We start from the raw sequence: 25028 nt of genomic DNA on the forward strand, positions 1-25028 counted from the left end.
AACCTGAATGATTGTGAAGGACGCTGCAGTCTCCCATTTCAAAAGACATAGCCCCTTAAACCTGCAACCTAATTAGTTAGTGTTTTTATGGCAGAAAGCTAAATAAGGAGCTAGTCCAGAAAATAAACTAACCGCATTTCATAGAGCTGATTTAAAGGGCTGATTTAAATCATATGTCAGATGATTCCAGGTCTATGCCTGAATTCTGTGTTGTTCCTAAAGGCTTAGAAAAATGTGTGTGTGTGTCTTGTGTAGGTGGCTGCTTTGAAGTGTCACTTGTGCCAACAGTGGATCCTCCAAGTCTGCTCCCTGCTGATTAATGACAAGTGTTTAACACACGGGACATGAATGAGCTGCAAGAGCTGGAGACTATAGAGTGGCTAACAGATCAATTTGATGCAGCCTCTGCAAGGTAAGGTGTTTTCACTGCTTATAATTAAGGATCAGACAGAACAATGTATTGTATATTTCCCTCTGGACAAGGAGGCATGAGTACATACTCAAACAAGCTGCAGTGGCATGACATCAATACTAACACACAGATTCAATAAAGCATGCACGTCCATACACACACATGGACAGTGCACTGGAGTTAGATAAATGGCTTGTCCTTAGTAGGTCAATAATGACCTTTCTTTGAAAATCGCTCTTTGCTAACCACCCTTTTACAAAGTTTGAGGGATTTTCCATTTATTGTGTAATCGATCAAAACTGCACTGACGGTGTGTTAGAAAACTGAACTGATGGCAAAGGAACATTTAAATCACATTTCTACATCTGGGTAATTTTATTATTAGAACTGTTTTCAATTTCTAACAAATGTATCAATTCATGTTATGATTAGGTATCCCTCTCAGTCCTAACATAGTTTTTATTCATAAATATAACTCCAGAGTGTGAAGTATTGAAAAAGCGGGGTTTTGACTTCGCATGATGACAAACTTCTCGCACGTCCATATGATAACAACCTGGGAAATCATGGCTTGCTGCTAAGGTTCTAAGGATCATGCTTTCAAAAACTACTAGATGGAGAAGTAACAATTATAGACATACGTTCACTGGCCACTAAATTAGGTACACCTGTAGAATCTAATATGTTCCATTAAAGCAGCTCTGCCATGAATTCTACATTTACAATGTTATAATTTCTCAAGGAAAAAACGAAAGTTGATAGTTCTACTATGAGTTTGTGGCGGGTGGTGGAGTTTTACTATAGGGTATTACAGTATGTTAGGAGGTGCCTCTAATGTTTTGGCCACCTCATTCATTTCAACTAGGACGGCCAAAACATTAGAACCACTTCTTAATATAATGTTATTTGATCTCTGAGGCTTCAGTGAAGACATGTTATCTGCCTGTGAGTTTGTGTCTCCACTGTCACCTTACATGCCTGAATCTTTTTAATCTTTTATTTTCCACCTCAGCTCACCCCCGTAAGACAAACAAAAGGCGAGTACAGGCTTTGCATGTAGGATTGAATGTTCAGTGCTTCTCCTAGATTTTCTTATCAAATCAACAACTATCTCCCCATTGGCCAAACCTCTTCCTCAACTTATTTCTTGGTGCGATAACTATTTTTCAGGATGCCATCAAGTCTGAGCAGGTATCTATGAGAAGCCGATACACTATAAGGTTGCAGTTGATGTTTAATCCTGGCTGTTTGGCTACAACACTTTATGTACGAAAAAAAAAAGTAAGAAATGTTTTCCCTCTCCCTGGGTGTCGCCTGAGGCTGCAGCTTCACTCATCTCTCATCATCGAAGTTGTCAAGAGCCGACGGGCAGCAGCAGTGACACTAATGGCTTCATTCACAGAGAAAATAAAATAAAACAGGATGCTGACTTCAATGAAAAAGTCGCAGACAATTAAATTTTAATTCGTTTTTCAGTTACATTATTTTATATTGCTGGTTCCATTATACTTGCAGTGCACTTAAATTACAGCATGCAATCTCTCACAAAAGAAAATCAAATCTGATTTGCCTTTGATCAGAATTGAATCAAGGCAGCTGCCTGGATCATAGTTCAAATTTTTCTTATGGCTTCAGGGATAATATACTTCATCCCAATTTGAAGATGTAATTACCATTGAAACAATTAAATGGCAGCCTGAAGATACTCTAGGTGCATTGAACTCTGCCCTCATATGCTTAGTTGCAGTATTACACTGGCACTCATCAGTCACGAGTTTTCACATTCATTGTGACTAAAGGTAAACGAGCAAATTGTTAGAAACTAATTTTTGAGGTTCATGGTGCAATGACTTCTGAGAGGTCTTTATGAAAAGGAATAGCTGGCTTCCACATATCACTAAAATGTTCCTTCATCACCCGTAACTGCCACTTTTCACCAGCGAGACTGCTCACTCCAAATGTCACATTGCAGTTTTATCAGCTTCTGCACCAGTGGTGTGAAGCAGAAGTCATTCAACAGAATAGATAAAGAGGAGGATACTGAGGCAAGATAGCTCAGTTAAAGGAGCTACTGTATCCATGTGAAACTAAAGCGGCTATTTCAGAGTCCAATGATGTCCTTATATTTGACTTATATCTTTCCGTTGTGTTAATAAATAAAAAAAATAAAACTCATCAAGAACAGCAAGAGAAATTTAGAACTTTAGAAATCTAAAAAAGTCTAAATCTAAATCTAAATCTAAAAAAATAATATATGTAAGTATTTTGAAACAATATCAATAAGTAATAAATAAAATAATCAAATATTTGCATTGGTGTTTGCTCAAAAGTGGTGAATTTTCCTGCTTGTGCTAGCTAATAACAGCTAAAAATGTAAATATATAGTATGTAAATAAATATGTGTGTGTCAGCTGGGAGTTCAGTATAAGCTCAAATTCAAGACACGTTTTGACATCTTACCACCAAAGACTTCGTCTTGTGATTCAGGGTCTGCTGTTGTCATCTGCGCTGCTTTAGATTCAGGTGACAGAGCCTTAAATAGAGGAACACAAAAACAGATTGAAGAGGTGAGACTGAGGTGCCATGGCAACAGAGCACAGAGAGAGAGACACACAAATGAAAGAGAGACGCTATTTAGCCTTTTGGGCTTTAAAATTACAGCACAATTACACTCAGGCCTATTCCTTTAACATTCAAAATGAAACAGCTAAATGGCAGCCCAATTTTGCAAGATTATTTTTCTATTCATCAGAAACCTGCTTGTTTCATACAGTGGGCCTCAAGGATGTCAGGGTGTCAGAGCAAGACAATAATGTTAATACCATTATTAATAATAAGGAGCTTACAAGTAAAGAAAAAACAACGGGGGCAACTCACAGTTGAGCGACTTGCCCAAGGACTTTTTAACACGTGAAGCAGGTGAAGGGATCGAACCATCTACTGGACAATCCATTACTGGACAACCCGCCCTTTACCCTAACTACAGGCCCCTGAGCTACAGGCCTAACCTTAACCCTCACCTTGATGCACTACTACAGGAGTCCTAGGTGAGAAGCAAAAGTAAATGGATCTTTTGAATTGACATTTAGAGGCCACGAGATTAAAAAGATAAAAACTTGTTTTCACTGGTAAATATTCAAACAAAATTGCTGTACATCTCTCTTCTAGTGACTGATTTCATACAGGGCTTTATAAAAAGTTTGTTATTTAATTAGTTTTCATATTGCATCTGTAAGAAAGGGAAATTGTAAAACTGTGTGACAGTGACGAGGAATAACTTTGTACTGGTACTTAGTAAGTTACTGGGTTGGGCAAATTAATCTTCCACATCACTTGGCATTAATATTAACAAACGTCTACAGCTATTTATTACAAAAAAAGGTTGGACTCTGTTTCTATGTGAGATATCTGAATATCCGAAACTTCATATCCTCGTTTGAAAAATTCTTACTTTTTTACCTCCTTCTCTTCTTTATGAGAACGTACAGTCTACGTCCCTCAGTTTCCACTTGAGTGGGTTTGCCAGCATGCACAGAATGATCACGAGCATTAAAAAAAACTCTTTTTACAAAATAGTTAGCAAACAGAGAAGTGCAACTGTGACACAGACCTGTCAGCTGAGGGGGGGGGGGGGTGTAACAGTGTGGTAAGAGAGAGTACTTCTTGATGCAAATTATGTAAAGGCCATGCTCCTGAAACCTTCTTTGTCCTTTCAGTTATGTAACAAATTATGTAAAGAGTTTTAATACAGAGATTCTGTTTCAATTAAGGGATTTAACCCTCAGGTTTTAATTTCACAAAAAAACATTCTTACCGAGCAACAAGCAGGCAACAGACAGATAATTCAGTGTGGGGAAAGAAGACAATTGCCTATGGATTTCTGTGCACTGGCAGAGCATATTATATCATTGCATTCCTACGGTCTGGCACATAAAGGTTTTTCCACTCATTATTAAAGCACTCAGCATTCACCCCTTTTGTCTTAATTCTCTCCTTAGTGTTACACTTTTTGTTAATCAATCAAGAAAATTGGCAATGCAAACAAATCCCCATTCCAGGAGCTGTTGGTAATTGGGTTGGACTCTTTTCTCATTTTGTGGAAGGTATCTCGTGTTGTTCTTCCCCCGTTTTCTGACTCACCTTGAGGATAGTACACAATGTGTACAGTATTGTTTATTATACTATTTTCCTCTATTCTGACTGGTCCTGTTAATAAACAAACGCAGAAATAGGGGGGAAAGAATACACTGGCAAATTTTCCCTTGGTTGCCCTATGCAGCAGCTTGATGCCATCCTCTGGCAGCAGCTGTTAGCCTGACTTTGCTCCCACTGGCCATCAGTATCTTATTAAATATAAATCTTGCAGGGCTTCCATAAAGAGATACAAACTCTCTAAAGGGCAACTTCACCAATTTTCAACTTGCTTTCGATGGCTTCAGTTTTGAGTGTAAATGTACGTTAACAGCATTAAACTTTCCTCCGACTTCATTATATTAAAATATTTCCTTGCTTCCAGCTAAAAAAACTCCTCCAGATGACATCACCCAGAGACGTTTTTCATCATTATGAGTTCAGATGATGTCATCTGGGGGAGCTCTGGAAAAGCAGGTTGACCGTGATTACAAACTCCATAGCGTGAGCAACAAGATGACATAATCTGCACTGAAGGTTCCTCCAATTGATGTCATCTGGAGGCATTTTTCAGCTAGAAAGACAGACTGTTTCTCTTGATATAGGGAGGTCAAAGTGAAGTTTAATAGCATTTATGTACTTGAACTAGTCAAACTAGAACTGAAAAAAGCAAGTTCAAAATCAGTCGAGGTGTCCGTATTACTTATTATTGTTACTTACTATTTTGAGGTTTCACTGAGATGAGCTCTTAAATGCTGAAAGCAATTTATTTTAAGATGGAGCTGTGCATTAATTTACACATTATTTCTCACCCCAACGCTGTGTTCAAACTGCATAATAACAGCCTGATCTTTCAAAAGCACTGTAAAATATGGGAGGCACTAGTTGAGCTCTTTACTCTTGTTAAAATATCATCGTAGACAACAACGAATCATTACAAAGACACACCTCATGAGATCCCATCACAAACATTTTTTCAGCTTCCATAATGTGTTGGCTGAGACTGACCGGCGGGAGCACAGAGCACAGAGCGCTCTTCTACACAGTGAAGCAAAAAATGAATGATGATGTTGCTACTCTTGCTTCCAATGGAGCTGTGGAAAAGAGGGAAGGTTTGTGGAGCTATGGCAACAACACCCCTGCTTATCTGATGTGTTCTCGAGAGATAAAAAAAAAAAAAAAAACAACTCAAGAAGTGCAAGATTTCAAAATGAATCCAGTAACACTCAGGCAGGATTTTCAACCGCATCAAGATGGGCAAACCTTGGCAAACACAGTAAATTACAAAAATAACTATTGGCTGTTTGAGTGTCTTTATAGTTTCAACTTATATTAATAAAAAACACAACTAAGCCCAATGTTTGTGAGCATGTTTGCTTGTTTGGTGTGTGTCTAAGGCTGCTACTCTTAGCCTTGGTGGTTGCTATTTCAGTTCCCCTCAGACACCATTCAGTCCTCGGGTGCTGGATGAGGCTCAGTGTGCCTAAGTACTCCTTACATTCAAGTGGAGAGGAAGAAGAGTGCAGGGATTTCAACACCTTTCAGGGCTTGGCTGATTTGATACTTTCAAAGACATCTGAGTTCCTTTTCCTATCTGCGGTTCGGTGATAGCGGTGCCCTTTAGTGCTTCATCCTGTCCCACACTTCAGAGATGGAAGACAAATGGAGCATGCACCTTTCATCTCACCTTTTCACTCAGATATAAAAAGCACTAAAAACACTGGAGTCTCTGTAGCTGTACCTTCAAAAGGCCAGAGTAATAATGCAGTAATGCCAAATGTCAAGAGGGCAGTCAAATGGTGTATCTCTAACATTATTTAAAGCTCTAAAGAAGTAATTACGTATATCTGACCAATGATGGCCAAACTACCACAGGGCAGTAAGGCAACATTTAGAAAATAAGTGAGGCTACCTGCAGCTCATATGTTTTATCTGTAAGAACAGCATCAATGACAGAATATGTTGAGAACATCCTTCCGACTGTTTTTTTAGGAAAACACCTATGTTTCTATATTTTTACTTGAAGAAAATGTAACTGTTTCGGCAACCGACAGGATTCCAGTATCACGCCGTGTGAATGAAACCAACAGTAAGACAAGTCTGGACTGGAAGAGGGAAGTCGTGACTCAGATGTGAATGTGTCTCTGCACACAGACTAACAGAAGAGATGGAAAAAAAAACTGCTAGGCTGGATACAAAACGTAGAGCGCTGTAATTGGGTACAATAGTAGCAGTGATTCGTTCTGAAGGCTGTTGGTCTACTAGTGAGCCTCAAGCTCCCTCATCTGGAGACTTCAGTTTTCAATGCATTGGTTTCACTGACAGTATCACAATTAGGCACAAAAGAAGGAGGTTAAAGAACTAAAAAAGCTCCATTTTAGTGTGAAGTTTAAAATGTGTTAATTGTTGGAAACATATGTATAATCACAATTTGAACTATTTTCTGGTTTTGATTCTATGGAACCGTGTCTGTAATTTCCCAGCTACTGATTTTTTAGCTTTATTTTCTGCACAGCAATAGGTGCAGAAAGTTCAGATACACCCTTCTGGCAAGAGGCTCCGCTCCATTAGGACCCAAACCTCATGCTATAAGAACAGTTTCTTCTTGACTGCTGTTCGCCCCATCAACGAGGCCCAGGTCCCCCCACTGACACATACTCACGTCCCGCAGGCTACTCCCTGATGTGACACATTAATGCTATCCTGCCAATAGTATGACTGTGTGCGTAACGGTTTCAACTTTTTCTATTTTGTCATTAATATATAGTTTTTCACCAACTCGCCAGAACAAAATTCAGTTGGTCAGTTGAGCCGCACACATTGTACACTGTTATATCAGTCACGGTGACTAACACAAATTATTCTAACTTATATTATTTAAAAAGAAAACAACATACACTTTATTTTGTAACAGGGTGAAAAGAAAATTCATGGTAATAAATGAGCTTCTTCTGTTCATAATGACAACTTAATAACATACATCATATTACTAATTAGTTACATTAATTAGTTACAATAACAAATTACATAACAACTTTCTACAGAGTTGTAGAAATTTGTTGCCATAGAAACCGCTATTGAAAAACACACAGTGTACTATTTGATCTTGCTGAAACCTATCCATCTATCCATTATGTTAACTGCTTAACATGTCCCGGGTCGCAAGGGACTGAAGCCTGTTCCAGCTGTCACTGCTCCCTAAACAGGTCTCCAATATATCTCAGGGCCAACACAGAGAGACATACAGAGTTCATTCAAATAAATAATACATTACAGTATGAAAGATATATATTAATTCATAGTTATGTTGAAACCAGCCATGTCATTTTCTAAGCACCCACCTTTGCACTTCATAGCTTTTCTAATTCTTCTTCAGTTAGTAATTTCCTACATTTCCGAAAACAAATTGCCCACTATCTTAATTTTTCTTCTGTCAGTGACTTCCTTCATTTCCCAAAATGACTTGCGACATTTGAAGTGTGCTGTCAGTTATACATGTAGACAGAAAGAGTGTTGGCAATCATGCAGCAAGAGCCAGTCAAAGTCAGTTTGTCTCTGGCTGCATTTGGTTCTCCTCTCTGTTTGTTACTGTCAGTGGAGAAAGTGGTATTGCGGTCATTTCTGTGATGGTTTGTACTGTATCTATGATTGTTTAGCAATAGTTAAAATGGTAAAGCTAGATAAAATTAAATGTGACGTTTGAGGCCCTAATACCAACATCCTGATGTTTACTGTTGATGTCTGAAATAGCCAAAAAGTCATTTACTTTCACAGTAGGCAAGAAAATCTCAACATGAAGTCTCACAGACGGTTGAACAGTAATCTGCACTCACAACCCACCAGATATAAGATGCTTTGCAGATGGATTTTTTTTTTTTAGAAAACAGTGTTGGTTGATTTATCTTTACAGAGTCAACTGAGAGAGTGGGATCATAAAAAATGCAATAAAACAGGATTGATTTTTCATACATAGTGACAGGCTAATATTTCCATGTTATCCTGTTACTCTACTCCTCTTTTCCCTCCTCTGGGAAAAGCTGCAGCCATGAAATTAAATTCATCAGGAGTTCCAGTTCTTCCAAAATCATAATGTGTGCACACTGTATACAGTTTCTGCTCTGCAAATCTCTCAGAAACTGAGAATCAGTTAGTACCACTGTTGATACCCTGTAACTCCAAATGGGATTTAAGGCTCTAAAATGTCAGTTCTGTGAACATTTCAGACGGCTAAAGAAGAAACATTTTGTCAGAGCTTCTGTTGAGGTGTGACAAAGGCCATACGGGTACATTTCCTTCCTGAAATGCTAGGGGATTAGAAGAGGGATCACGAAACAGACAACAGCATCTAAACAAAACCAGCCTCACTCTGTCACGCTCTATTCCTCCTTTGACCGTCACTATGACAACTGGCTGTTCCGTTAGACCTTTAAATTGACTTTGAGGTCCCAATAATCAAGGCCGAACAAAAGGAAAACAAAACAAAAGACACCCCCCCCCAATACATTACCATTAAAAACAAAAAATAAATACAAAATAAAATCGACATAAAGCTAAAGTGCCTAAACAATGCTGTCCCTATGACTCTCCCTGCACTTGGCAAATGAATCTTCTTCTCCTGCTGCTGTTCTTCTATCTCCAGAGTGTGCTTAGTAGGCAAAGGAAGCAAATCAGCTATGGGTTAAACCATCAGCCTCCCTGCTGGTTTGGGCTCCCCTCTTCCCCGGCATGCCAATATGATAATTCTGCCCATTACACTGGCCAGCTAGTCAGCTGCAGAAAACAAAGCAAGCTGCAGAGTTTACGGCCTGCAGCCTCAAATAAAATACTGTCACTGAAGAGCCCTTTCAGCCTCGGTGCTTCTTTATTTTGTGTCAACAGCTCCTTGCTCACAGTCTGGGGGTTAGGTCTACTCACAACACACTCGCACTTCATGTCTGATTGCAGTCTAAGCCATTAATGGCTCCAAGCTCATTATATCTGCTGCAATTTTGAAAACACGACAAAAAGGACTTAAACAAGTCTGGGGCTAATTACACAATGTCATTAAATTATACTAGTGTCCCAGTTTAAGTTCCTCCCCCACACTCTGTATACATTAACAGTGTCTGCTCTGTAATTTCTAGACTCACAGTGCAAAAAGATGAGTCAAAAAACAAACAAACAAAAATCCCCCCTTACGTATTTGCTGTATTTATTTACAACACTGGTTTTTTTTGTGTTTCATTTTTTCCACTAGACCTTCAAGCCTATTTCGTATGTGATCCTATCTTCTATTTATAATATAGAGCTGTGATAAAGATTACATTTTTCCTCCTCTTTAAAGTCTAAACTGATCCTACGTGATCAAGTGCAGCAACTGCTCTTGGTTCAGCCCATCCCCCCATTGGCTGACGGAACAAACCGGCCGCACAAACTCCACTTCTGTTCAGACAGAACGACTGTAAAGTGTCAGTTTTTCTTCATATTTTTGATGGACTTGTGAAAATGATTTGGAGGTATATGGATGGTCAATTGTAAGTGTTAGACAAAGGCAAACGTTCTGAACAGAGTCCTGATGATCGCAGGGCCGAAGCTAAAGTTTAAACCAGCTGTGTGGAGAGAGTGTAGTGTGAGTAACACAATCATCTACTGACTCTCGAGTTCAAATGGATTTTTTTGTGGAGTGTTGTTGTGGCAAGGCTTGTGCTTTCGAGAGGTTTTTACAGGGCTTAAAAAGCAAAGGAAATTCATCATGAACTGGATGTTGCCATGGCAGCATACCTTATTAATTAACAGTGGGATAACGATGGTCACAGAAAAGTGATTAAAATGGACGATCTGAAATGTTTTGGTTCGTTAGTTAATTCTCACTCTACAGTGACCTTTAAGCACAATAATGGATACAGAGCCTCTCTTACATGCAGGCAAAGTCAGGCACAGCATTTGCAAACTCAAAATGAAAATCTTTAACCGACGTAACCGGCTTGTGTTTTCATTTATTACTGCTTTGAGAGATGTGTATACATTGTTACTTATGGCAGTGTTTTTAGAAAAACAGTATTTGTTATTCAAGCTTCTGATGTGAGAATAAACATATAAGAATTTTGTATTTTTTACTTTCACGCAGAGTTAACATAAAGTAACCTCATACTTTTTGTTAAAAGTTATTCAAAACACGCATACTGTGAAGTGTTAACAGTCGGACCACAGGCTCAGCGGAAGATAATAAATACATTTGCGTGAAGGAGCCTGACAACTTCCCTGCAACTGAGTCCAAAGTGCGACTGATAAAGGCCACTTTTTCACTGATATGATTTTAAAACATTCTCCAAGGCTTGCTTCATTCTCACATCACAAGTGTGGGAAATCCTCCATGTGCACGTTTCAAGTAGTTTTTGTTAATCCTTGAGTCATTTAAGTACCCACAGCACTGTGGGGTCTCTTACCTTGCTCTCTATGGGTGACTCTTTCTTTCCTAGATTCTGGCCCATGCTGCTGACAGAGACTGTAAGAAAAACAGAGACTTAGTTTAGACCAGGAGAAAACTACACACAACACGCGAATGTTATGCAATTCTCCGTATCTAGGTAGGAGAGGCCACCTCGACCGAATGCGTTAAAGTGTAGCATCACACACAGCAGTAAAAACTCTTCCCTGATCATACTGAACAGCTTTACAATGGATAATACCAGAGACTAGAAAAAGCATTTGGGATTTTCATTGAAAATAGGATATAATTGTAATCTTTAACATGGTAACATAAAACAAGCAAATTATTATTAAAAAAGTTCGGAATTTTTTTATGGACTTATTTTTGAGTAAAAAACATTCTGTCTCATTGATGCATCTCTTTATACCTTCTTAAAATGGTCTGATGTTGTAAAAGTTTTGTAAGTGTCATTAAACTCTACTGTATGTTATCAATGACCAAATAAAAATGTCTAAAAATTGTACTGCAATATTACAGCAACTGTGCTATCACTCTGTTTCACTTACTTAAATAGAAACGTCCAAAATGTGCAATAGGATACATACAAGCACAATGCACAAATGTTTTAACTCCTTTGTTACTTTCTGATATCATAAAAGCCAAAATCCAGCCCCCAAGTTGTTGCGCAGACATATGTGTTGCCATGGTTATGCTAATATAAACACAGGCTGTATGCTGCTTATGTGAATGTGAATGGTTCCAGAGAGGTTGGCTTTAATCGCAGGTTAACTTTTGAGTTTATGCATAAAATGACAAATCTACAAGTTGGTCCACTTTGCTTTCACACCACAAAGCAGGTGTGCGTGTCTCAATGCTGACAGCTTTCACACCAGTTCAAACAAACGGAAGCAGACATGAACAGATAAACCATTCCTAAAATAAATGTCTAACATGAATATTAATAGTTATCATATATCACATTCTAAATATTCTTTTATATATTCTTTATTTATAAAAATTCTGATTTATTATTTAAATTAAAAGGTGTATTCAGTTATCAGGCCATGTGACACGAGTTGGCGGTTGCGATCTTGAGCTAGAGATGTGCTGTCTGAAAACGTATTTCTGTATCAATATCTCCTTATGGGTGTAAAAAGTTTCAAACATTTATAAAAAACTAATATTAATCAATAAAGTGAAGGGTTGGTAGTCTGGCCGCCTACTCGACCACATGTCCAATTGTCTCTGGGCAAAACATTAAACCCCCAGAAGTCCATCTTCATCCTTAGCTGTGCAGTGCGTAAAAACTGTGCCAAATCAACATGCGGACAAATGATCTGTTGTGGCAACCCTGAACTCACGGGATAAGTGAATAAATAATGAATGAATAAGTCGAAAGGACAAAAACAAAAGATCAAAAAAAGAAAAAAGTACTCAATGCTAAACCAAAACAATAAAAACTGCAAATCACTCAGTACTGCGTAGCATTAAACACTTAACACTTCAGGCTCACAATGACTCAGCTCAAAACAAAAAGCAATATCTATTTTGCAAGTGAACCTCATCCTGTGTTCATGGTCAGTTTTACCCTGCATTGCTGCTGCTGCTCCAGTCTGGCAGTGATTAGTGGCTACTACTTTAGCGTCATCATCTCCGATTCTGATACAGGAGACGCAGCTAATGGAGCACCTGTTTTAATGCCAGCTTATTATTGAGGCTTAGTCTCAACCTCACTTTTGTCAACTGCTATTCTGCTAGACTAAAGACGTGGTGGTTGTGGAGATAATAAAGCAATGCCAGCTTTCCTTTATCAAACAAAATGCTGCTAAATTACAGGCTTTAATGATTCGAATGAATATAAACATCCATCACAATACCCTAGTTATTATGCAGTATTTCAGTGAGGGCCACTGGGTTTTCTGTGTCAGTTTGGCCTCTATGCATCTGTCAACCATTTACTACAACTCGGACGCCATCGCAGTACTTCAGTCAACAGGTGTAGTGCCAAGTGTATGAGATAGTAAGAGTAAAGTAAGTGACGCTCTATTCTCTCCATGTCAAGGAGGTGAAAAATGTGAAGTAAGGAGAGGTCTCAGTTGTGTGTGTGTGTGTGTGTGTGTTTGTCTGCTCAAAATTCAAAAACATCAAATCAACCAAGCAAATAATAACTAACATTGATAAAAATATATTACATATCAAAACAGACTGTGGGGGGGGGCAACATGTGCTTTGATTCATTATCACTTGCAAGAGATGCATCAGCCTCTGTCACAGTGACTTGTCATGTCTATTATGCCCACGTTTCAAATATTCTCCAGGTTTGCCAATTTATGACTTTTTCTTTTAAATGTAGAGTAGAGATACTAGAAACCTGGGGTGACAAAGCGGTATATGAAACTGGGAATGTTACAATTATACTGTATGTTACACATCCCTAAACACTGGACTGCTAGCTTCCCCTGTCAATCGATAACTATTATTTGGGTTCCAAAACAGCAAAGCCATCCCCAATTCTGTGCAGAACATCAGGGAACTGCCCTGCACAGTCTTTAGTACAAACCTGTAGAAAAATCCCACCTCTCCTGAAAGTTAAGAGAGTCTCCTGCACGCAATCCTTGAAATTATGTATCTTTTTATTTTACTTAAATTTGCCTTTGTGTGCAGATGCAGCGACAATACATAATATGGATCAAATGTTCAAGAAAGAAAGTTGTGATGATTGTGAACCAAATTGAAAAGATTCATAGGGAATTGATAAATGTGCATTAATTGTTGCAATTGCAAATTCCCTGGGGTTCTGCAAAAACTGGTTTAATATATATGGTACAAGAAAACATGTTAACTAAGTGTTTATCAAACTGAACTGGGCATTGCATTAATATATTGCCTTTGCAGCTAACAAAGCACAGGATACACCCCCTACAATGAAAGGGAATCTCTTCTTCGTCTGAAGAACCACTCTGCAGTACTTTACTTTCAGATAATCTCAGCATGCATGTTTGGCTTTTAGGAGGATTCTCGAGCCATCAAAAAGGCTTTCATCATCTTTGGCACCTAGACTATTTCCCTTCCTTTCCAACATAAGATGGACACTATATTGCAGTGCTTGCTGTCAAAAATGTTTATGCTAGAAATGGTCAGTAATGAGGTTTACTGATGGACTGTTCATGGCCTATATTGATGTTTGCATGGCTTTTAACATTACTATTGGATTTGCAGGCAAGAAGGCAGGACCCTCTTAATACAAAAACAATGTTGATAAAAGATTAAAAAAACAACAACAACTAATTAGAGAAGTGAGGACATGCTGGTTCAGCATTTCATACTCCCAACTCACAAGTCAACCTACCCAAAGGATTCTACCTTGTTATTTAAAAAAAAAAAAAAAAAAAAAAGTTAAATGCAATCATTTCAGCACAGCCATGATTAAACATAACCCACAGTTCTCTGTGTGCCTGGGGAAAAAAGAAAGAAAATGAACCACTGAGAGGTGTTATTACATCCACTGTCCAGAGAACAGTGGAACACTGTAACCATAGGCTGAGGTTTTATACACCACCATCTCAGAACAGTGTGATTATATCCAACCAGTTTAAACCACACTGTGCCACACAACAATGCCTTAAATCTGTACAGCAGGATGAAAAAACATGTGGCTTTTAACATACAGCTACATATATGAAACAAACAGTTTAGGAAACCTCGAAATGTGTACCCCTACTTGAGGATCATGAAATCAAAACAGTTAGTTGAAATATGTATGATGTAAATAAGTGCTCGACAGATCTCAGAGGAGTTTGCATATTTCTTTGTTGCTTCATCGCTAAAAGTGGCATAATCCCATGTTACATTTGACATTCCTGCAACTTGTTATACAAAAATATGGATTAGTGAAGCTTTAAACAAGCTTGATCTTTGCAGGTTTGAGCTTAGTTTGCCGTTGCTACAACATCTGCTTAAAAGGCTTTAAGGGGATTAAAGGAGTAAAGCAAGCAAACTCACATGAACCTGTCAAGATACAAATCAGGTTAACAAGCTTATAGCAATGACGTCTGGTAAAAACAGTAAAACCTTATTTGCTAATGGAGAAAGGGACATACTGCGTTGTCACTTTTTAAATCTAATGAATTACAATACACATTTGCATGACGAAAATCAACATTTCTATAATAGTTCCTGAAGCAATCTTGAACTGAAAATGAGTGTTCACGAAACAACAGAACCCACTGATGATGAGTCTTGTTATGCCTGACAGACACTGTGCAACTTTTATATTATCTGATGTCACTAAATCAGTCATGCTCACACTGAATGTCAACATGAAGGGCCTCGTCGAGTTTGTGCGCTGACTATTCCGATAAAGTTTATCCTAACATGATGGCTGTTTCCTCAATGTTGAAAAAAAGACAGAAAGGGAAGTTTACTTTTTTGTGGTCCTACAATGAAAGAATAAGAAGAGAAGAAAAAATTAAGCTGCTGATGGCTGGAAAATGCAGATGTAATTGTGTGTCTGTGTCTAGAATTAAGTTATGTATATTACTTCAGCCTGCACACTGATCATTTATACCAGAGGTCACCAACATGGTGCCTGTGGGCACCAGGTCGCCGGCAAGGACCATGTGAGTCGCCCGTGGGCCTGTTCTAAAAATAGCTCACCATAGCGCCACTTACCAATGAGCTGCATCTAATTTTTTTTTTGCTATTCTTTTTTCAAATCACATTTGATAGTTATTGTGAGAAATCATTAACATGATCAGTGTCTTCACATAGATGGATATCACTCATTTAATTAATTATTAATAATAACATATAATTAAAGGTAAATTGAGCAAATTTGTTATTTCAAAAATGTGTATCAAACTGGTAGCTCTTTGCATTAATTGGTACCCAAGAAGTAGCTCTCACTTTCAAAAAGGTTGGGGACCCCTGATTTATACCATTAAAGCCACCAGTTGATGTTGCCAGAACAGAATATAAAATACTTTATTAAGGTTAAAATAAGCTCCCTCTTTCGTTATATTTTGACTTCTTCTAAAATGCCAGAATTCCAACCAATCATTTGAGAAGAGGGTCACTGGTTGTGCAGGTGATGGATTGGGGACCAGGTCTCTGCTTAAGCTGTAATTATATTTCTGACACATGGAAAGATATGCAGGTTACATTTAGAGACGGTTGCATACTGTAGGTGTTTTTTACCGTACAATGCCAAACGACAACTGGTTCTAATTCTAAAATCCTTCAGGCACAACTGAACTGCAGCCGAAATTGGTTACCTATGTGCACTTTGGCAATCAGGTGTTTTTACCTTAATCACATACTGTATAGGCACATTACTAAAACTGCGTGACATGGCCAGCTAAGATTTAGGACTTGACTAGAAGTCCTTTACTAATGATTCATATGGAGATCCTCACAACTTTGTCTAACAAAGCATTTGTGAACTCAAGAGACTACTTGTGGTTAAGGCCAAAAAAGAAAAACAAACTTAGCACAAACAAGAAGCTACAAAAAAAAACTGAAGCTCCCTGCTAATTGAACACAGTTGTAGTAGATTGCCTGTGGCTGTGCAACGTGTGCAACAATTCAGTGTAAAACTGATTTCAGCTGAACACTTTAATGTGGAGGCATGTCGCTGGGATTCTGTCTGTGACTGAATGTGAGGCCTTGCAGCCAGTTTCACTCGCAAATATTACACAATCAAAGTCGAGATCCTGCAAGGACTTGCAAGAAAAGAAAACTGTTGCATAATAGAGTGTGAGGCAGAGAGGACAGGGAGGAGGTTGTGTGAAACAAGGCTGCAATTACAACTCAGCAGCAATACTTCTTAACTAAAAAAAAAAGAAAAGAAAAGAAGGCTTGCTTGCATGGCCTTTATTTTTCTCCTCACAGGCTGGGCTGTAATTAGAAAGAGATACAGTGGGAAGGTGCTGATAAAACACGCAACAAGAGAAAATGCCAAAATCAATTGCTCCTTCCCAATTTAACCTGTGAACGTTGCTTCTAATTCCCAGGTGTGTCTAAGTGCATCTCGTGCCTTTTAAATAAATCATCAGGATGGAAAAAGGTGCTACAGCACATGGAAGAATCCATTTCTACTCACAGCAGACCCTGCAATACATTACGAGCAAATAAATTTACCTGAGCCGTCCATTACCTTAGGCTTTTTCAAATCCATATCGTCATTTTGTTTTTACATGGCTTCAATGAGGATAAAAAAATGGGGCTCATCACATCTCTGTGACTATTTCAGGCATCAGCTTTCATGCCCGAACAATGTAACTGAGATCACGATGCTCTTTTCTGAGACGATACTGAGTGCGGTTACATTTCATAGAAAAAGAGAGATACAGTATGTGATATCAGCAGAGAACAGATAGATGAGAAGCACCTGTAATAAAAATCTTTTTGAGCCACTTGCAAATTTAGTACAGGTAAAATGTTTTCAAAGGATAAAAGATGATGTTTTTAACAATGAGAATAGAGGTGGTCCAGCTGTTTATTCTACTAACTTCCCCATAGAGATAAAAGGGTTATTATCTCTCTGCCACATAAATCTCCTTGTACAGATCAGATGAGTTTTTTTCTTATTATGATGACAAAAGGGAGAATGTACTACTCAACAACAACAACAAAACAAAGCAATAAAAACTCTTGCGAACAAGCGGGTATGAAAACACCTTTCACCTCATTGAGGCTGAGCCTTTTCAGCACACAGGAAGTTTGTTTGCGTTTTCACTTTGGAGAAACGACTATGAAAAACAGTACTGCATGCAAGAATTCATATCATAAGGATTGCTCTGTCTGAGCGAGACTTCCCCAAACCCAAACTACGATTCACAGAAAGCATGCATATGAATATTTGAGTAAAAGATAGCTTCAATGAAAACTGATAATAAAAAAGCTATATATCAAAATGTTCTTACCCATTTAAGACATGTATTCAATTTCCCACAAAGATAGTCTACATAGAAACAAAAATCTTTCTGCAACATGAACTTCATAGTAATGTGATTCGGATTTAGAATTTAGAGGGCTTTGGGTCACTACCTCCACTCCAAAGCAAAGGTCACTAAAAACTGAATCATTAACAGTAATGACCTGAAACTTGTGAGCGATGGACGTGCACATAGTTTACAAACACTGTAATGTAAAATTCACAATTTGTGGCTGTATGACCTGACTATTAATTGGTCAATAACAGCTTGGTATCTCCAGAATCATTTAATCTCTGAAGTTGCCAGGCAACACAGGAAGATGCTACATTACATGCCCCAGAGTAGATGGAGAAACTATTGCTCAACAAGAAATAGTAAGCGACGCCACATAATTTCCACTAATACCACCGAATGTCTTTTTTAAATCCCGGCTTGTGTGACTTAACCAACAACATACAGTATTCAAGTTTCACAGGGGTTTTTTATTTTTAATTTGGGGAGATACGGGTTAGCTGTATCCACTGTTTCCAGTCTTTATGCTAAGCTAAGCTACTCACCTTCTGACAGTCCAGCTCTGCACTTAACACAGAGATATGAGAGTGGTGTCAGTCTTCTTATCTAACTTTCAAATAGCAGAACATATTAAGAATTTACATTCTTCAAGATACGAAACTATTCTACGCTCTTTGTAGACATGGATGGTACTGCCAAACTAATGGTTGGTACAGGCACCACTAAAGTTACGGCAGTAACATTTGGTTCAACAGTGGCTTTGGCTCAGTTCAGTTGAGCAAATTACACACAGCAGTGTTAAAATACCTTTCACCTCCGGAGAAGAATGTACAAAAAGTGCACAAAAGCACCCATGGAGTCGTAACGGAGGCCTGGATTCGGGAGTTCAAAATCCAGTTGTGAATCTACTTATCAAATCTGAATCATTTCGAGTTAAGAGGGGTTTTTTGTAACAAAAGCTTTATTTTGATTATAATTTTGTTGTAATTGTTATTTCAGTGTAAATTATGAATTGCCTGCCACTGTGTGATGAAATACAATGTCTCATCACTTAAATCATGGGCATTCTTCTGTGTAGAAGAGTTGTACTGTTGGGATTTCATCACTGCTCTGTAACATTCATTAACCCTGCTCAGATGGGTTTTCCTTAGGCCATGTTTGCTCCTCACTGAGGCTTTGCTGCAGCTGTACAAGCTGTGGAACCTGGAGTAAAAACAAGAACGAGCCTTCTCCATTTAGTCATGCCTCACGTACAACTCTCACATACATAAAACACATAAAGCCATAGTACGGATGGCATCTGCAGTACATTTATTTATAACCACCCCTTGTACATGTGATAATAGTGCTGCACATCATGCTGAAAAACACGTTCTTCAGTCTACCAAGAAGGCTCTTAGTGGCTGGAACACGTGTATGTGTGTGTGTGTGTGTGTGTGTGTGTGTGTGTGTGTGTGTGTGTGTGCCTGCCATTGCCTGGTTCTTTTTGTTTCACTTCAAGATTGCTCTTGCGCATGCTATTCCAGCTGCCCTCAGTGACTGCACAATGTTATGGCCTGCTGTGAGAGGTAATTACGTAATGAAAACAGAGCATGAGTATCTGTGTGTGTGAGTGTGTGTGCATGTGTGTGTTTGCCTGTGGAGGTCAAGAGGACTTGGGGGGGTGGGGGGGAACAAGAGAGAGTGATGGGTTTAGAAACACCCAACACCACTGAAAAACTCAGGTCAAAATTCAACATATGTCCCTCATAGAGGGGATGTGGTTGTATCGTGATGAGTGCAAACAAGCCAGGAAGCCTGACATCCAGCCTGGTTTTTTTTTTTCAAAAGAAATCTTTTTTTCTAACGCAGCTGTCAGAACAAGTCTATTTCATGTTTGAAAAGAGTTTGATACTTGAACGACTGTTGCCTAAACAATTAGAAATTTCAAAGGAAATTTCAGTGCTGCAAAGTGAGCAGTTCTGTAGACATAAGTAATCTACTGCATGTGGTTAAAAAATTGCAACAGCTTTTGAAACCGGTAGCCCACGAGAAAAAAGGCCAAAGTGTGGAGAGAACATTCCAATGGCCATTCTGAAAAATCTACAAGCTTGTAGCTTCAAAACACTTCCGACCTTTCAATGCATTTTGTTAGAGGGAAAAAAATGGGTGAAGCAAGGATGAAAATAAATTAAAAAAGAAAATGCCATTTCCTTCTGCTCATACCCCCCAGCAGCAGAAGCAGAATGGCTTACAGCTAAGGTCACTCTGTTGTTATCCTGCAATTACTCCATTTTTGTTGAAACAGTTGCTTAGGACAAATGCTTAGCAGAACCAGGAAGTACAATCTATAGTATAATGGAGCCCAATCTGCCATGGTGATGCAAAATGACACGTTTTTGCTGCTTGGCAGATAGATGTAGGCTAATGTTGGAGAGTCTCTTTGTGTAGGAAATATGGATTAATGAAAGAGCAACTTCATTTTGGCCTTTTTCAAACCTTAAGTGTTTCTGCTCTCATCCAAATCAGTGGACCAGTTTGTAAATGTGGACACATTTTCTCTTTGTTTGGTTTCCTTTTGCACATAGAAAATCTGAGTGAGCAAAAATGCATCACTATTGTCTCATCTGCTCATTGGTGAAATGTATCTGGGATGGGAACACATAAAAATGAATATCTTGTTCTGTACTGGTGAATACTTATAAGTGTGATTTATTTTCAGCAATAAATAGCTTCCTATTTGGTTTTTGCTCATAAACACGGTGAATATCTGGCCATTTTACAAAAGGCTGCAGCAGGATGCTTACAACACACGGTACAAACATCTTCAAAATACGAAACGCAGTCACACTTTGTAAAAAAGACGAACTCTTCTAGAGTTCCTGTTTGACTGAGACCACGTTAAGTGAGGTGTCTTGATGTGGTAGTTTTAGGGGGATTGCTGTGTTGCTGTGGGCCCAGACAAACTGCTCCAAGAGGCAAAACAAACCAGTGTCCGACTCAACCCGAATGAACAAGATGGATGTGAAAACACATGTCAGTTATGCGACTTGTCCTTTCCTAGCTCAAAAACCTTTTGAGCTGTCCTTGGCATATCCACAACCAGCGGAATGGTTTGTGTTGTGGCACCGCTTCAAAACACTTTTAACTGTCACAATCGTACAGCAAAATGTTAGCCCCGCATTTACACTTAGGATATCTATATTATCGTCCTCGCCACCGCTACTTCTGCTCATCAACAGTGCCCATCTGGTTTAGGCACTCGCTATGTGCCTGCAGTTAAACATGCTAAAGGAGAAGTCTGAGCTTTGTCAGCTCACTGACCAGTCAGCTGCGACTGTCTAACTGAACGAGAGCAGCTCCACCACAGAGTGAAGCAATGTTTGCCTGTGGGATTCTGCCGCTCATGTGAAACATCTCCTTAGCTCCTTGAACTCTTATGAGACAGCTCAGAGGTGGGTGATCTAACCAAATGAGTGGCCCTTTTTGTGACTGATGTATCAGAAAAAAACAACACTTCCCACCACATCATTATCTCTTCCACACAATCTCTGATGTCAACTTTCTGCAGGGGTGTGGGTGTACAAACAAATCTACTGTTATCCTACGCAACCTTTGTTACATTTATAAGAAGAAATATAAAAAAAAAAAAAAGCCCATATGGCTCTAAAAGAATATTCGAGTCTTGTGGAAAAATAACGCTCTCAGGGGTCCGATGCTGTGTATAGCTATTGCTTTGTTAATCCAAGCATTAGCTTTGTTATGCATGGACACCTCCTGTCACTCCCTGGAGTGTACTTGTGATACAGCCTCGAGCCTGAAGTGTAAGCTTAATGCTCATCAATGGAGATACACAACTACAGCCACCTGGGGCTTGCGATAATCCAAGCTACACCCTCTCAACTTGAATGTGGAGTCAAAAGTACCATCTGTTGTAATTGCCATGAATAGTTGACACATCGCAGGCTGTGACGCCACGGCCGATGATAGGACATGCTGTCAGTGTAGTACCAAGTGCTGACTGGTAACACCACACCTTGGGGCAAAACTGACGAAACTACTGCATTGGACAGGGGGTGTTCATGTGGAAGGTAATGTGACTCAACCTGTCTGCCAAGAACAGGCACAAACAGGAGGGGAAGTGAGATAAGGGAGGAAGTTTGTAAGTCTGAGGGACGGAAGTTAACTAACCACAGTGTATCACCTGCAAAACACAGATAACATATATGGATGTAGTGCACGCACAAATATTGACAACTTCACTTATAGTAGTATGGCAAACCACACTCTGGGCCTTCTATTGCAGTACTTTCTCATTCATAAAGGCCAAAGAATGCCAAGTGGGACACGTGATAGCTGAGCAGGCCTCTCAGCATTTTTTCTCCTGGCTGATTCTAGGAGAATCCTATGCAGTGCAAAGGAATGCAGGTAGTTTCAGGCAAACAGCACTTTCTGCAGTGAGCAGATGAAGGTGAAGTCCCAACTGTTGGCATCTGTCAACACATGCTTTTCCTGCGTAGTCAGTCATCCCTGGCATTCTACACAACCCATTGGATCACAGCACAAAGAATTTTATCAAAAATGCTGTATTAGTACAGACATGTGTTATCTGTTGACGCTGTGACTGTGTGCCATGGCATTCAATTTTCAATGGCGCAACTGATGTGATAAATGAAAAAGGAGATTTCTCAATTTTAAGCTTTCGTGATTTGCTTCATGTTCCATCGTCTGAGAGAAAAAGGCTGAGGATTAATCCTATGTGTAAGTTGTATCAAACAGAGCCAGAGGTTACCTTGGTGAGTGTTTGCTGACTAGAGGTCATTCATGGATGCAAGCTTAAATAAATCTGTGCAGTTCTAACATAAGCAGCCACTCACGTGTAAAGCAGTGAGAGAAAGTGAGGGTGACGCCACAGGCTTGAGCCCCAGACTTACTTTTATTTGTAACAATGTAAGTAACATTATGTAAAAATAATAATATTAATAATAAAAACATAATGATGTAATGCTAGTCAGATCTTCGACAGCCATGACAGCCAGCCGGGTTTAATGCTGACCATACCTTGTTTAAGATTTGGTGCAATACAATACTTATTTTCCACCTTTTAGAGTTTGGAGTGTAATTATAATTTTTTGAAAACTGCAGGCCCAGTCTATTCACTGACCAACACAGTACGTATGTTTAAACCATGAGCTATAAGAAAGCAACACTGCTGATTTAAAAAAAAAATAAAAAAACTGCAAACAGATCTTTAACCTTTTATCCCAATGAAAGCAATCATGCCTATATCCATGTAACAGCACTGATGATGCATCTCCAGTACTGAGATAGGCCTTTATATCATGATTTAGTTAAATGCAGTCTAAGAGCACTGGCCATCAAACTCAAATGTCATATGACTATTATAATAATGTCATCACAACTGACTCCTTACTATGTATCACATTATTTTGCATTGAAAAGAATGTGGGCATCATACTTCTCGTTTCTGCCGTTCAACAAACAACATTTCACCTGCAAGCAGGAGCAAAACACAATTGAGGTTTTAACATTTTTAGAGTGACACTCTTTGATGCATAAATTACCATGCCACATGTAAAACGTTATGTAAAACTAAAGGGATTTCGTTGTCTCACTGATTAGTTCGGCATATGATCAGCTAATCAATACACACAGGTCTTAGTCTATGTAATTTAGCTCCACGCTGGAGTCCAGCTACTACCAAAACACACCGGTTGTTTCCGGTAGTAAAAAAAAGTGTAGCGCAACTGAATAAGTTTGGATTTTATTGGGTTAAAGTTCAGCCTAGTAAACTGTCTACACGCCGAATGGAAGAGAATTATCTGAAGACTAACGTCAGCCAATATTCTCATTTATCCCTGTGGACAGCACTGCCACGTAAGCCCAACATGCATTAAATTGCTCGATATATTGACCGGGGTCGGTTCAGCAAAGAGAGAGAAGGCAGCAGGGAGGGTGGTGGTTGTAGTGGTGGTGGTGGTGGGGTGACACTGTCAAAGCACATGACAAAGCACTGACACTGTCCGGTGGTAGTAATATTGATAAACACCACTCACTACATAGGGTTTAAATTGAGTTTTTCGGACTTTTCACGAACGCGACAATGAGATTCCTGAAATATTTCCCCTGCAGGTTTAGAAACGCGCCGCACGCACTGTAAACAAGTCGACGTAGAAACATGTTTACTGGCGTTGCGGCGCGTATCTGGCGGCCGAAAGAAAAGCACTAAGGTACAGTATCTATCCAGCACTTGTGTGGAACTGACTTTACACGGGGCTCTCTCGCCCTTGTGTTTGTTGTTTCTGTGAATTGGACCAGCTGGACATGTGCACGTACCCTTCTCCGGTTAGTCTGTGTCAAATGCATCCAAAGCGGAGCCTTGTACTGGATGTAACCAACTGTCAGTCTTCTGTCTGCAGCAGTCGACGGTGGTCGTCGGCCACGGCAACGATAACGCCTTTTCCCCCTGTGTTGCTCTCCGCTGCTGTAATCACCCAAGTGTCTCCGTTTCAAACAGAAAAAAAGAAAGAAAAGGAAAAATACGCGTCCCCGTGCTTCCTGATTTAGGTACACTGGCGGTGATGATGTTTGCGAGGGGTGGGGCGGAATGCAGCTTTAGTCCGCCAAGAAATGTGGGCTAAAAAGACACGTTGGTGCACGTCCGTGCACGATCAGTGGAAGCATAGGGAGGGTTCAATAAATGGGGGAAATAGTGGCATATGATGTAGGAACGGGTTTACAAGCTGCAGGGTCGGGTCTGTCAGAGAGTAACATGCAAAGCATTTTCTAATGCTGCACCACTCGGTTACTGCCACTCTCACAGTAGTGGCTCCTTTTATGAGACTTTGAGACTAATGCTGTTGGAGGGAGGGGGGGGGGGGGGGGGGGGGGCTGGTGGATCAGTGGTGAAGCATTCGGTTGGGATGCAAAGGCGAGGGGCTCGAATCCCACCACACCAGGTGAGGCCCCGCCAGTCCACCCAGCTCATGCCCAACTCAGGCCAAATCAACGTGCAGAACACATTCTGCCTGAAGGGACAAGCCGAAAGCCAGACACAAGATACATTAACCAGGGGGTGGAGCTGGAGCTGGGCAGGGGCTGAAAGAAACAAGCCCAAACTCTCCTTGTA

At 39.5% G+C, this 25028-nt stretch overlaps 1 protein-coding gene across 1 annotated transcript in view; it reads right to left on the minus strand.

The window, feature by feature from the left end:
* LOC137130400 (myelin basic protein-like) overlaps positions 1-24469 on the minus strand; it is a 37535-nt gene extending 13066 nt beyond the window's left edge. Inside the window, exons 1-3 of the mRNA XM_067510504.1 lie at positions 24236-24469; positions 10969-11027; positions 2873-2945 (exon numbers count right to left, since the gene is read on the minus strand). Of these exons, the coding sequence (XP_067366605.1) occupies positions 2873-2945; positions 10969-11013 (118 nt within the window). The 5' untranslated portion in view covers positions 11014-11027; positions 24236-24469. The remainder of the gene's footprint in view (positions 1-2872; positions 2946-10968; positions 11028-24235) is intronic.
* Between the last annotated feature and the right edge of the window lie 559 nt (positions 24470-25028).

This window comes from Channa argus, chromosome 7, assembly GCF_033026475.1.
Source record: "Channa argus isolate prfri chromosome 7, Channa argus male v1.0, whole genome shotgun sequence".
Lineage (NCBI taxonomy): Eukaryota > Metazoa > Chordata > Actinopteri > Anabantiformes > Channidae > Channa > Channa argus.